Raw genomic sequence first — 14,506 nt, 5'->3', positions numbered from 1 at the left:
TTAACGACGACAACAACGACGACGGTGACGACGACGACGACAACGCCGGACAAAATTTTTCCCTTAATATACCTTTCCCTTCCATCTTTGATGGTACGGGCAAGGTAATAAATGAAAATTATTAAAATGAAATTTATAAAAAAAATATTTATAAAATGTGCACCTAATACATTTAATAATTTATGTAATTATAATTATTTTGTTGGTTTGAACTGAGGCATCTGCTAGGAAGTTTTTAATGTTATCCTCCATTTTTGTGAAGCAATTGTGAACAACACATCATGGGAAAAAATATTATCTATTTACAAACATCATCAGGGTGAGGGGGTTCTGTTGGTATAAAAGTTTATAGAAGTTATCTGAGACTTCAATATATGGAGATCTATATCAAATGATGTCAATAACACATAACTTACCAATACCAATCACAACAAAGACAGAAATACCAATCAGGATTCCAAATGACTCATAACCAAAGCAAACTCTGTAGACGACAAACGCCAGCGCAAAACTGAAAGCGATTGTGAGGAATCCCCAAATTGATAACCAAAGCGAGAAAGACGAAAGGATTATGACAAGTACGAGAATAAGACCACCACTGATAGCGCCCATGGACAGATCATGGTAAAACGTTTCCTGTACTTCCCAGTCGAATAATTCATTGCCACCATATAGCACAGAGATAGAGCTGAAATAACATGAAAAACAATTGTAATAAATTAGTATGAAGCTTACAATATACATTATTAAGAAAGTAAAGGAAGGCATGAAGGTAGTACAGCGATTGTTTCGATCAACATGTCGCAGAGGTCAACAAAATCCTGTACTGTCTGATTTTATACGTTGTGGTATTGTCATGATAATTTTATTACAGTAGAACGTTGATTATCCGGACTGTTAGGGCGACATGTTTTTTGTTCGGTTATGCAAACAGTTCGGATATGCGATCTTGTGTGAGCGTGCTCAAATTTACATGCTCACATACACACAAATTCTAACGCACATGACTGTGATGAAATCAAACAATAGTACATGTAGAGTACGTCATTAAAAACATTTTTATTTAATCAGTAATACATTGTAATAAAAATGTTGCATGCTGGAATGTTAAAAAATGTTTCAAAATATCCGAAAAATGTAGCGATAATAAAGTTCCTTTGCTTCTTTCTTGGGAAAACCAAGTCCCGGAACCAAGTGAAGACGGATTTCTCTAAACGATCGTCACAGGCTGTTGTCAGTCCTGCATTTGAATCCATTTACTGGAAAAATCAAGCAGCTTTTGTTTTGCCTTGATATCGGATATTGTCGATTTACCAACACCATACTCGGTAGATAGATTGCTTGTGGTTTCGCCACGTTCTAGTCGATTTATAATTGACACCTTTGCATCCAAATCAAGCACACAGCGTTTGCATTTCACTAGGGGTAGCCATGTCAACGCTAGATAAAAGACGCTGATAAAGTAAACAGGTGAAAGGTCGCTTCCGTATTCGCTGTGTATAGATGGCTTGATGTTACCAGATTGCTCGTGGATTTTCTAATGGTAAACTGCTACAAGATGTCCAGATTTTATTGGATTCAGCAAAGTTTTTAACACCTAGAACGATTGACATAATAAATTGTTGTAAAAATCCAGGTTGGCTACTGTGATCACCGGACGTAAACACTTTGACGCTGTGAACCATTGAACGGCCCGCCGACTGTGGTCATTGGTTGCCGTTGTCTGCTGATAAACCATTAAAGAGGCACACCAAGGGGTTGTCGTTTCGTCTCTCTTTTTCACTGCACTATTAAACTGGCGTCGCTTCTGTGGCAAGACATCCCAGAAGTTATTTTCTTTCTTTTTTTATTTCGAAAAGGATGTGACTTCTGACACTGGACATTAAAATTAAAAATCGGAAAAAACATGGGATAGGAACTGCGGTGACTTACAACTTGGTAAAGTTAAGGATCTGACTGTAAACAGTGAAGAAGACATTTGATGAAGTTTGTGTTTTTAGGACATTTTTTATTTACAGTGGAACACTGGTGTGGCGTAATAGGCTTGTCTGAACTTAGGAAATTATTGGATACTGTAATTCGTTTCATTGTTTGCGCAGACACTGTAAACAATGAACGTACACGTGAAAGACGTCGGATTACATGTTGATAATAGCTTTATTGAAAGTGTTGCACCAGCAAATCACACAAGACGACTGTAGTATTTATTGTTCACAGTTGACTTTTGTATTATACGGAACACAGCCAGACATGCATACAAACTTTGGGGGACACACAGTAGGTTCGGATAACCGAACATTTCGGATAATCGACGTCCGGATAATCGATGTTCTACTGTATTATACATTTTTTCCTTCCTATAGTAATAAACACATTTAATATGTACGAAACACATTCAAAAATGTACAAAACATTTTCAAAAAATGTACGTAACATATTCAAAAATGTTCATAACGCATTTAAAATTAGACTTACCGGTAATGCAGAAATAGGATAAATTTATATTATTAATATTTGTCAACTTTTGGTAGAAAAATAGATTATATAACTGCAATGATCCACTGGAGTTAGAAAACACATGATTGACTTTTCTATACTTACTCTGTAGATTCCTTGTCAAGCATCGAAACATACGACACTATAAACTTCACATACTCATCGTGCTGCTCATCAACTGTTTTAGGTGTGCCATCTGGCCAAAAACAATCAGCAATGGGCATACCAAATGACACCTGGAGAAAAAAGAAAGAAAAGTCTGTTACGAATGTACTCAAATCGAAGCTCACACACAAAACCATAGCTTAACAATTACAACCATGTCTAGAGAAAATCTAGATATTAAATAACAAACAAGCATTGATAATGAATAGTCCCCGTTCAGTTTGAGCTGTAGCCGATGTAAATGTTCTGTACAAGTGACATGTAGCAATGAAAGATCAATGTTTTTTTAACACTAACACAGATTATAGATTGTGTTACTGTCAGTATAGTACTTACGTGGAAACTTTGAACTGAATTGGACTATATCTTACAGAGGAAATAGCATGAAAGTAAAAACACAGCCATCAGGTATTGTTGTTCAAGTATCTCCAAAAGTAATATGGCTTGCACCGTAACCTAATATGTAAGGTCATCATACAAAGTTTGATGGATTTAAAATGCCTGTTCAGTTACAAGAAACAGTTCCAGACATGTTACAGAATATGATTTTAGGTTTTTTTTTGACAAAATGGCCACCACTTCATCAAATTTGATAAAATCTCAAGACAAAACATGTTGTTGTGTTACTTTGCAGTATACTACCTAATATGTACAAACTTGGAACTGAAATACGTCATATCTTTCAGAGGAATCAGCACAAAAAGGAAAAACAAAATGGCAGTGAGTTGGCCATTTCAGTTCAGATTTCGAAAAAAATATGACATGCACCTGTAATCCAATATGCATGATCACCATACAAATTTGGATTGAAATCGCCCTATTCAGCCCTGAGAAACAGTTCTGGGCATGTTACAGACGTTACGTGATTTTAAGATATTAAACGAAATGACCGCCATTTCAACAAATTTGATCAAATCTCAAAACAAAACATGGTGTTGTGTTGTGTTATCTTGAAGTACAGTACCTATGTACAAACTTTGAACTGAATCAGGCCATATCTTATGGAGGAATCAGCACGAAAACTAAAAAATACTAAATGGCCGCCAGTCAGCCATCTTGGGCCAAATCTCGGGGGAAAAAAGCTGCCAGTCAACCATATTTAATCGAATCATAACGAAAATTGGTGTGTTTATGTAGGTCATCATACATTGTCTGTATGCCAAGTTTGAACAAGATCGGTGTCTGGAAAATGGCTCCAGATGGACACATGAACTCATGGACGGACAGAACCCAAATTAATAGTCCTCGTTTTCGGACTTCGTCCAAACGGGAACTTACAAGTAATTGAAGGAAAGTAAGAACATTAACAGCCAGTGAATTTAGAAATAAGACTCAAAGCTATAACTTCATTCAAAAACAAAATAGCAACCAGTCGGCCATTTTGAGTTCAATCTGATAAATGTAATAATGCGCATTAAGATCTTATAAATGTACCTACAAAATCTGTCTCAGCATAAAAAAGATCTAAATGCTTGACTTTTATGAATTTTTAACAATAAAATGGCCACTATTCAGCCAATTTGATTGATTGTATAATGAATACATGTTTATATGTGTGACATGATGCATGATTGACCAGGGAATGTCTGAGATACAGCTTTAGAACTATTAAAAGGCATCCATTTTGAAACAATGCAATAATATATCTTACTTAATAACGTTATATCAGAGGAACATTAGATTAGCTAGCATACTGTTTCCAGATGCTATTTTTCCTGTGGAGGCTCTCAGCAGGACAGGTGTTGTGTTAAAGTGTGGTAGGCCTGTTTATAACAGATTCCTTTGAGTTGCTACTCACTTGCATACACAAGTTTCGGAGTAAACGATTTACTGTAAACTCTGTATTAGAAGCTGCATTCTTAAAGAAGCCACATACACTGTAACCTCAATATAATGATCACCTTTGTAATGAATTTCCTGATATAATGAACACAGAGCATATCTCCTGCTCACAATAAACCCAATGTATTATGTGCTTCAATATAATAAAAATTTCACTATAACAAACTAATTGTATGTCCCCCAAAGAGTTCGTTATAACGAGGCTACAGTGTAATTAAGAATCAGAAATCCACCATTTGCATATATGTTCCAATAGAAGTCGCATCCCCTCTGTTACATTGTACCATTTTAATGGAATAGAAGCTGCAGGTTCTAATACATATTATACTAACTATCAAACACAGGTATGATATGATTATAGCAGACAACACTGATACACAAAAATCATACCCTACCTCACTCCTTAGTAGTCGGCTTTTAGGATTTTTTTTGTCCATAGATTCATCAACATACCAATAAAATGTTTGATGTGTCATAGCTTTTTTTAAACTCCCATCAATGTCAGCAAGATGAGATCCCATGCCATCATACATGACCTGTAAATATGAATGATATACAGAACAGATTAGTAAAATTAGTAAAAAGTTTATTCTGAAATGAAGATTATACACATCATCTTTATGCTTCATTAATGTGGGTTTGTATCATAATATATATCACAAAATTTTGCAAAGTGACAAGAGTGAAATAGTCGTGCATTATTATAGTCCGAAAACGGGGACTTATGTTTTGACCTTTGTGTATCTGTGCTTGGGCGCGTGAGTGCGTGCGTGTGTGCGTGAGTGCGTGCGTGCGTGTGTGTGCGTGCGCGAGTGCGTGCGTGCTTTTCGGACTTGTATCTTAGAAATACCTGGACCAATCACAATCAAAATCAAGTTGGAAATGAGTAAATGAAAGTGAAACGAAGCCCCCAATTATATATACATTGCAGCACCCACTAGAAGTGGGATATCGTCTACTTCAGGTCTGCAGGCAATATTTGCCACAAATTTTTACAATCTTAGTAGTCCTTTGTATAATTCCAAAAATGTTTTTCTATTATTGATTTGTTCTAATTGTAGTCTTGAATTTCATTATCCCAGATTTCAGACCCACAAAATAACATTGACTGAATACACCTTTGAATAAAAGTTCCACAGTTTGCTTCTTTTGGCAGACACTTTCAGTGCATACATTGCGTGAGCTGCTTTATCTGCAAAATTTTGTTTGGCTTCAGTATAGCAGCCATTTGTACATACCGGTATCTATGAATTCTAATATTGTTAAAACATTTTTAAAATTTACAATTAATTTAACCAGTTTCCCACTATATACCATACAATAAGAAGATCTCTCCCATAATGCATTGCATATATTTGCAGTAACATGATTAGTTCAATAGAACATTCTAATTTGGCTCAAACTGTCTTAAATCAGAGGTACATTACTTGGGTTTTCAACTACGGTGACATGATACCAAGACCCCTTTTCAATCTCGGTCTTGCATAAGCGTTCCAACTCAAAAAATGCGATTGCGCATGCCCAAGGTAACTAGGATACTGAGACGTCCAGATGGATCAAAATAGCTGCCCACGATATGACGGATTACGATAACTATATTTTCTGTACATTTTTGATGTATTACAATTTTCACTATGAATGTGTTAATACGTGTTTTATTGATTATTACAAACTGCCTATGTCATGTCAGAAGGTCGTAACATCAGTCTCGCTATCTACGAGATGAGACTTGAATGGGATCTTGACATGATGTCACCATACAATACTATGCGCGTTGCAAACCCCAAGTAATGTACCTCTGCTTAAATCAATATGTAGCCATTGATCTACACGTTTTTGGCCAAATAAGTTAGTTAATTCTGCAACCATGTTTTCCCTTCAAGCTAATATTCAAGAATCACCAATAGTATAGTTATTATTAAATTTAGACACAACACTCGCTCTGGTTAGAGGAGTTGTAAGGTCACTAAAGTTACATAACAAGGACAAAATAAGTGCAACAGAAAAAGAAAGAGCATATAAGAAATTTGTGAAAAAAATGTAACTCGCTTTCTCAATATAATTATTTGATGATGCTGCTTTATAGACAAGTTGTATTAAATAAATTAAGCTGTTTCAGTAATTATAAAAGTAAGTTCATTATAAAAATAAATTTAGTTTTTTTGTCTTGATTCATAAAACAAGGGATGGATTTTGAAGGTTCTTCACAGAGCCATTGTCATGACAACCCTACACAATTTGTTTTTAAAATTTGTTTATATCTTTTGATCATGACCTGCAGCAAAGGATGAAATTACATTGTACGAATATGTACATAGCCAGTAATGGCCACCATATGACAAAAACAAATTGAAGTGATAGTTTTATACTGACCTTGCCATTTACTTCTGACGGGTAGAAATAGGTCAGCAATGAGTTTACTGGAGCACAGTAGTCAATCACGCCGAGTGCCTCGTCTTTGTATGATTCGTAATTTTTAACACAGAAATCAGTAAATTGTTTATGCCCAACGATCTTCTTCTCAATTTGATGGATGACGCTTAATCTCTCCTCTGTAAATACATTATGTTCATTGTCGCCTTTTGCCAAATAGACCAACGACATCTTCCAACGCTTATTACGATGACGCTGAATGATCTCACGTTTTGAACGTTTTGCAGACAATGACTCTTGATATCCATGCAGAAATTTTTGTAATGAATGCTTTACGATATTTGCCTCTGAAAATTCATCCGCATCCCTCTTTCTGCGATGCGTCAGATCTTGGATTGCAGTGTTAAACATATCTTCTCGTATGTAACTAACATGGTTTGGTATCTGAAAGGAGTCTAATGATATGTCTATATGGGGGGTTTCAAATCCTGTTAACGCATACCAAAGTAGAAGAGATGTTGTTATCGTGCTCCCAACTATGATAAACATAGCAATGAAAGGATTAGAGAACACCAAGCCAATAAAAACCCAGAATCTTCGTACTAAGGGGTGTGAGCCTTTGAATGGGTTGGCACCGTGCTCAACTGACGCCTGTTGTTGTGGTTCTTCCTCCCTTTGACACTGTTGCTGCTGATGAATGGTAACTTGTTCACGATAGTTGTTGCCGTCATTACCATCAACATCAAGAACACCATTACTGTAATTTTGCAGTCGTAGTTCTTGCTGCTGTTCATGATGAGAGAAGGTGATGTCATTTCTCAGGTCATCGTCTAGTAGGTCAAAGTGTCTATACCCGGTGAAGTCTCTCACTTCTGTGTCGCCAAGAAAAGTCATCTTGTGTCCCGATCACCATTAGCTGAATTAAACGAGAACAAAAAGTGTTACCGCGTATATGTATGCATCTCTAAATGCAATTATAATAAACAATATTTGGAGAGATATTTAAGTAAAATTTTGTAGGTAGACTTGTTTCTTTAAGCAGTCAGCGCAACTTAACTACTCAGAATAGTTGGTAATAACTTCTAAAGCCGAAAAATGTGAATCAAACTAGAAAACCCAAAGTTATTGGCACACCTGCAGGTATGAAGAACTGCATATACATTTGTACTGGCAGAAATGTTAATAAACAACTATAAAAGTCAATATAGTTGGCAGACCCAAGTTGTACAACCTTGGCCTTAAACATACATGTACCTGTAAATGAAGTATAAAATGTGCAATGCCATGAAAACAAGGGTCCTACGTAAATTTTAAATTCCAATGATGCAACACTTCCCAATGTATGATGGGTAATCAAGCATTAAGACACCAGGTACCAGGTACATTTCAATCAACTTATGAACCTTAATGACCAATTCAGCTTGATCTTACAATTTTTAGATTTTCTAGCCCTGTATTTTTATCTTAAATTTAACACCTAGTGTTTTTCCTTAGCTAAGCCTAATACCTAATAGATGTAATAAATATAAATAATTTTATGTGTTGATAAAATAATTCTCAGAATCATCAGAGCAGATTATAATTATGAACAAGTTATTTATAACATGATAACTTTACAAACTGGACGTTTATTGTACAAATTATACTTGCATTGTAGTGAAAAACAAAATTAAAATTAATTAAGATATACACATATACAGAAAGTAACATCTTTATCCATATACATATCATATTAATAAATTAATTTTCGCTGAAAAGATTTGGTATTCTGTATGGAATTTATTTTCACTGACTTCTACCAAGTTGAATGTAAAATATAGGAAAAAAGGTATATTCGCTGCATTTTATTTTCACTGAATCATTCCTTCAGCGAAAATAGCGAAAATTAATTCCAAGCGAAAATAATGTATTTTACAGTAGGATATTTTAAGTAACCCTTTGCAGGTTTTATTTCCAGAAGATATTTGGAGAAAAATAACTGCAGTTTACAAGGTATCTTCAATTTTCTTTCATTGTTTTTTTGTATATTCATGAGGCTGAATTGAATTGAATTGAATACAGTAACTATTTATTTTGAATTTTTATCAACATTTGTTACAAATATGAATATCTTATTGATGGAACTAGATGTTGCGGAAGGTTATGAAAGTTGAATGAGGGTGAGGAGGTTAATGATGTCATCAGAATTCTCAAACATTCAGTACCATGTTCAATAGACCAGACACAGTACCAGATTCTTTCACATAAATAAACACAGCATTCATAAATAGTGATGAGATGCTGTAAAAGATGCTGGAATAAATGGTCAGACATTTAAAGAAAAAATATGAAACCCAATAAAATTATATCTTTTCTGAAAGCCCATTAAACTAGAAACACAAAAGTGGTCACATTTCATATACTAATTTAACCCCAAAAAAATGTCTTCTATATTTTTTTAAGAATATTGAGCTGACAACCAGTGTGCCCTTTTTGCTGTACGTGACATTACTACAATTTTGAAAAACATTAATATATAGTATAATACATCTGTCACTGTAACGCCATAAGTTACAGTGTGATGTAATTTCGTCCTACCATATTAGGAAATGCGAATTCCAAATATGGAATGATTACGCGCGTAAGCGTCCTCTAATAATAAAAACAAACATGGCTGCCACCAGAGTTTGACCGGACTCCTCTCCACTTCTGTTCTAAACCTTTTGGATTTCGGCATTCCCATATTTCCATGATGTATCACTGGGGGGAAAAGCTGTATAATAATAAGGTTATTACAAGGATACTGCAGAGTATGCACTCAGACAGTACACCGTCGCTTCGATCACCACTGCGTGTTGGTCGATACACCAGCTGTACTGTCTTTGAGCATACTTTGAGGTATTCTCGTAATAACCTTATAGTATAATACTTGTAATTTGGTAATTTACTCGCGAAAATAACAAAATTAAAACCCAGTGGATAATTAATGCATTCACAGTTAGTGTAAAAACAAAGGAAATCAAAGGCCACAGCATATAGTTTGTGCCACAACCGTGTTACTTAGATATATACATGTATATATACAACCACATACAAATTTATTTTTCATTTTAACACCTTTACCCCCCCACTCCACAAGGACAAGGAGACAACATGTTCGCTCATATTACTGTAAAACGGTTAATTATTCACTGAGTTTTAATTTTGCTTATTTCGCTGACTGGAAAATGCGCTAAATTAAAACCCAGTGAATATGTAAAATTTAGCATAGAACACATTATCTAAATGATAAAACCGTGAATTTAAAACCCACTGAATATGCCTGAAATGGTAAATCAGTTAAATTTATAAACCCAGTGAAAATTAGTCATTTTACAGTATTTTGGGATTTTATTTAGACTCAGGGTTCCCACAAATAATCATCCCTGTTGGAGGGAACACTGCTGACAACACATCCTACAATGCATGTGGTCTAAACAGCTGTGTTATAGATTTTATCTTTACGTCCCTCAGACATAAACATATCCAGCCAAAAATACCCCTAAAAAATAGAATTTGTAAATAATGTTCGTTAAATCAGATTGGAGATGAATTACTTTTTTTACTACTTTGTCGTAAATAACACTTGGATCAACAACAAAAATTCTGACAAATATTGCATTCCCTACTAAAATCACCTCCTAAGTCATTCCAGAAACTTGTATATCTATTATTTTGCAAAGAAGACAATTCAATGCAATTTAAAATGCTTTAATTTGACAAGACAAAGTTTCATAAATTTGGTGTCATTCAACACAAATTATGAGAACTTACAATTGAACTGAGTTTTTATTTGAAAACATTCATCCGATTTGTCAAGAAAGCAGACACACAAATGTACCGTAACAGAGTAGCAATCATTTTAATGGATTCAACGCAGTATATACTGCCTGAACTGATCACATAAAACATGTGTTACCATAGCAACTATGACAATAACTGATCTTATGTTGTAACGCTGAATTGAGCAATTCAATATATTTCACTGTGATGATCTCTTCAATCCATGTCTAGCAAATATTGTCAAACAATGCAAACACGCAAGATTTATAGATAGACAGAATTTTTTTTTTTTTTTATTTGGAACGTACTAATGAAATCTTGAGTAAAGTCCAAAAATAACAATAACAAAACAAAACATTCAGAACAACAAAAACTTACAGTACTAAAACATATCAAGAATATAGAAAATAAATTTTGCAAAAATGTAAGAATGAAAAAATCATTACTTGAAACAATAATAGGAAATAATTCATCATTGCTAAAATCTTCCAGCTTATATATATATATATATATATATAGCTGATGTATATATCTTACTATGGAAGATGAAGTGGTAGGGGGCAAAAGTAGGAAATTAGAAAGGGAAAAATTATGAGGAACTACTGGGGGAAATGACAGCTGGCTCTTACCATTTGAACACAACCACAACAAGACAAATGGGGAATATTAGCAGGGATTGCCCTAACCCCATTTTGCTTCCTGGACTCCAATTAATGAAGAGGGACCCAGTTTTTCAGGCAAGCTGGGGTAAAATCTCTAATAAAGTTATCCAGGGTCAAATTTCAATTACTTAAAACTTTGTAAGTGGGACTCGTCTTGCTAAAACACGAGCGTAAACCCTGGTATTGGACATCAATTTTATGTGATTTTTTTCTTCTCTGAATAAGGTCAAATACTGCCATTTCCACTGAATGACTAAACACAAACCAAAAGGGTAACAAGTCACAGATTACATCAGTGCAAACATTTAATTATAATTCTAATAAATTACATATATTGGACAGTGAATACACTCTTCATTATCACAGTCATACACAGGCACCAGGCCTTAGTACCAGGTTTTTAATTATAGACAATTACAATCTGATTAAAACAAGCCATGCATGGCACAGTCCCCGTTAGTTATCAAATTTAAGATATAAAGTTTTGTTTATAGTAATATAGCTGGAATATAAACATGTCAGGAATATGATGATTGTTTAACATTTAAATGATTGACATTTGTATCTGATCGTCAAATGAGTATTGGGAGATATTGCTCTGGAACATGAATATATGAAATTTGAACTTAGTCAGTCAAAGCATGTCAGACATATGGGTCTGGAAACCCATTCATTAAAATCAAAGAAAGCTTAGAAAGAACTCCCATGTGCTGAGAGTATTGGAGACGCATTAAATATAATTCAAAATTGCTTAGCTGAAAACTAATTATGCAAATCAGAAAATTAATATGAACAGATTTGAGTGTAAAACTAATGAGGTCTGCGCAATGTAACAGAAAATCTATGTTTCCAAGTTTAATTGAAATGTGATTAGAACCAAAAAAATTATGAATTTATTATGCTTATTAGGGAATTAATATGAACAGATTTTTACCCCAAACTAATTAGGTTTGTACGTTGTCCTAGAGCATCTTTGTACTAAGTTTCATTGAAATGGAATAATTAGTACTTTAGATATCAGAGTGAAAGCTTAAAATTGGTTAATTATGCAAATTAGGTAATTAATATGTACAGATTTTAACCCACAATTATCCAGGTCTGTCTATTGTCCTACAGCATCCATGTACATTCATTGGTATGTGATGTTTAGTACCTGAGATATCAGAGTGAAAGTTGATTAATTATGCAAATTAGGTGATTAATATGCACAAATATTTACCGGAAACTAATTGGGTCTGCATAATTCTAGATTCATTGAAATGTGATGATTAGTACTTTAGATATCAGTAGAAAAGCTGAAAATTAATTATGCAAATTAAGTAATTAATATGCACAATTATTTACCCTAAAACTAATCAGGTCCTAAAGGATCTATGTACCAAGTTTCATTGAAATGCGATGATTAGTACTTGAGATAGCTGTGAAAAAGCTGAAAATTAATTAATTATGCAAATTAGGTGATTAATATGCACAAATATTTATCGGAAACAATCAATCTCTGCATAGTCCTTGAGTATGTAAGTACCAAGTTTCATTGAAATGTAATGCTCACTACATATATCAAATGCTAAAAATTAATTAATTATGCAAATTAGGTAATTAATATGTACTGATATTACCATAAAAACTATCAGGTCTGTGCAGTGTCATATGACATCTATGTACCAAGTTTCATTGAAATGTGATGATTAGTACTTATATCAAATGCTGAAAATTAACTAATTATGCAAATTAGGTAATTAATATGTACTGATATTACCATAAAAACTATCAGGTCTGTGCAGTGTCATATGACATCTATGTACCAAGTTTCATTGAAATGTGATGATTAGTACTTGAGATATCAGTGGAAAAACCGAAAATTGACTAATCATTATGCAAATTAGGTAATTAGTATCCACGGATTATTACCAAAAACTAATCAAAACCTAGCATTAGTTCAGAGCATGTATGTACAAAGTTTCATCAAAATCCAATGAGTGGTTGTTTAGATATCAGTGGAACAATCATGGAACAGCTAAAAATCAGCTAATTATCATGCAAATTAGGTAATTAATATGCACAGATTTTTACCAAAAACTAATCAAATCTGTGCATATGTTCAGAGCATCTATGTACCAAGTTTCATCAAAATCCAATGGGTGGTTGTTTAGATATCAGTGGAACAATCATGGAACAGCTAAAAATCAGCTAATTATCATGCAAATTAGGTAATTAATATGCACAGATTTTTACCAAAAACTAATCAAATCTGCGCATATGTTCAGAGCATCTATGTACCAAGTTTCATCAAAATCCAATGAGTGGTTCTTTAGATATCAGTGGAACAGTCATAGAACAGCTAAAAATTAGCTAATTATCATGCAAATTAGGTAGTTAACGAGCATGGATTTTTACCAAAACCTAATCAAATCTGCGCATTGGCCCAGAGCATCTATCAAGCATCATTCATCAAAAACCGATGTATGGTTCTTAAGATAGCAGTGGAACAGTCACGCGCACGCGCACACACACACACACGCACGCACACGCACGCACACGCACACACACGCATACACACACACTAACTGCAAAGACTCCCATTATGTGTTTCGCACATGGGAGTCAACAAAATGGCCACCAGACATCCATTTTGAGTCTGATCTGAAAAATAAAATGACGTGCATCAGGAACCCGTAATTCTAATGTATGTACCAAGTTTGAACGAAATCCATCCATAAATGCCAGAAATGCTTGATATTTGATTATTTTTTAGCAGAAAAATGACAACCATTCGGCCATTTTGAATAGGATCGTCAAACCAATATATCTGTCTATCTATGACATGATGTATAATTAATATTTAAAATTTGAACATAATCAGTCAAAACAAGTTGGAAATATGGGTCTAAAAGCCCATTCATTAAATCAAAATGGCCGCCAGTCGGCCATTCTGAAAAACAAAATTATTTGCAGCAAGGTCCCATAATGTCTAATGTATATATCAAGTTTGAACAAAATCCATCTGTAAACAGCCGGGAAATGCTCGATTTTGATGATTTTTAGAACAAAAATGGCCGCTATTCGGCCATCTTGAATCAGATCGTGAAACAAATTGACGTGCATATGTATGATATCATGTATGATGTATGTGTGAAGTTTGATTGTGATTGGTCCAGGCATTTCTA

At 34.2% G+C, this 14,506-nt stretch overlaps 1 protein-coding gene across 1 annotated transcript in view; it reads right to left on the bottom strand.

The window, feature by feature from the left end:
• Positions 1 to 14,506, bottom strand: part of LOC102806037 (protein dispatched homolog 3-like) — a 62,627-nt gene that overhangs the window by 28,221 nt on the left and 19,900 nt on the right. The window contains exons 2-5 of the mRNA XM_085490702.1: positions 6,877 to 7,792; positions 4,899 to 5,039; positions 2,602 to 2,732; positions 417 to 688 (exon numbers count right to left, since the gene is read on the bottom strand). Of these exons, the coding sequence (XP_085346828.1) occupies positions 417 to 688; positions 2,602 to 2,732; positions 4,899 to 5,039; positions 6,877 to 7,770 (1,438 nt within the window). The 5' untranslated portion in view covers positions 7,771 to 7,792. The remainder of the gene's footprint in view (positions 1 to 416; positions 689 to 2,601; positions 2,733 to 4,898; positions 5,040 to 6,876; positions 7,793 to 14,506) is intronic.

The sequence above is a fragment of the Saccoglossus kowalevskii genome, chromosome 15 (genome assembly GCF_978046115.1).
Source record: "Saccoglossus kowalevskii chromosome 15, keSacKowa6.1, whole genome shotgun sequence".
Classification (NCBI taxonomy): domain Eukaryota; kingdom Metazoa; phylum Hemichordata; class Enteropneusta; family Harrimaniidae; genus Saccoglossus; species Saccoglossus kowalevskii.
The sequence above is the reverse complement of the archived record's forward strand: the minus strand, read 5'-3'. Positions and strand labels throughout refer to the sequence as shown.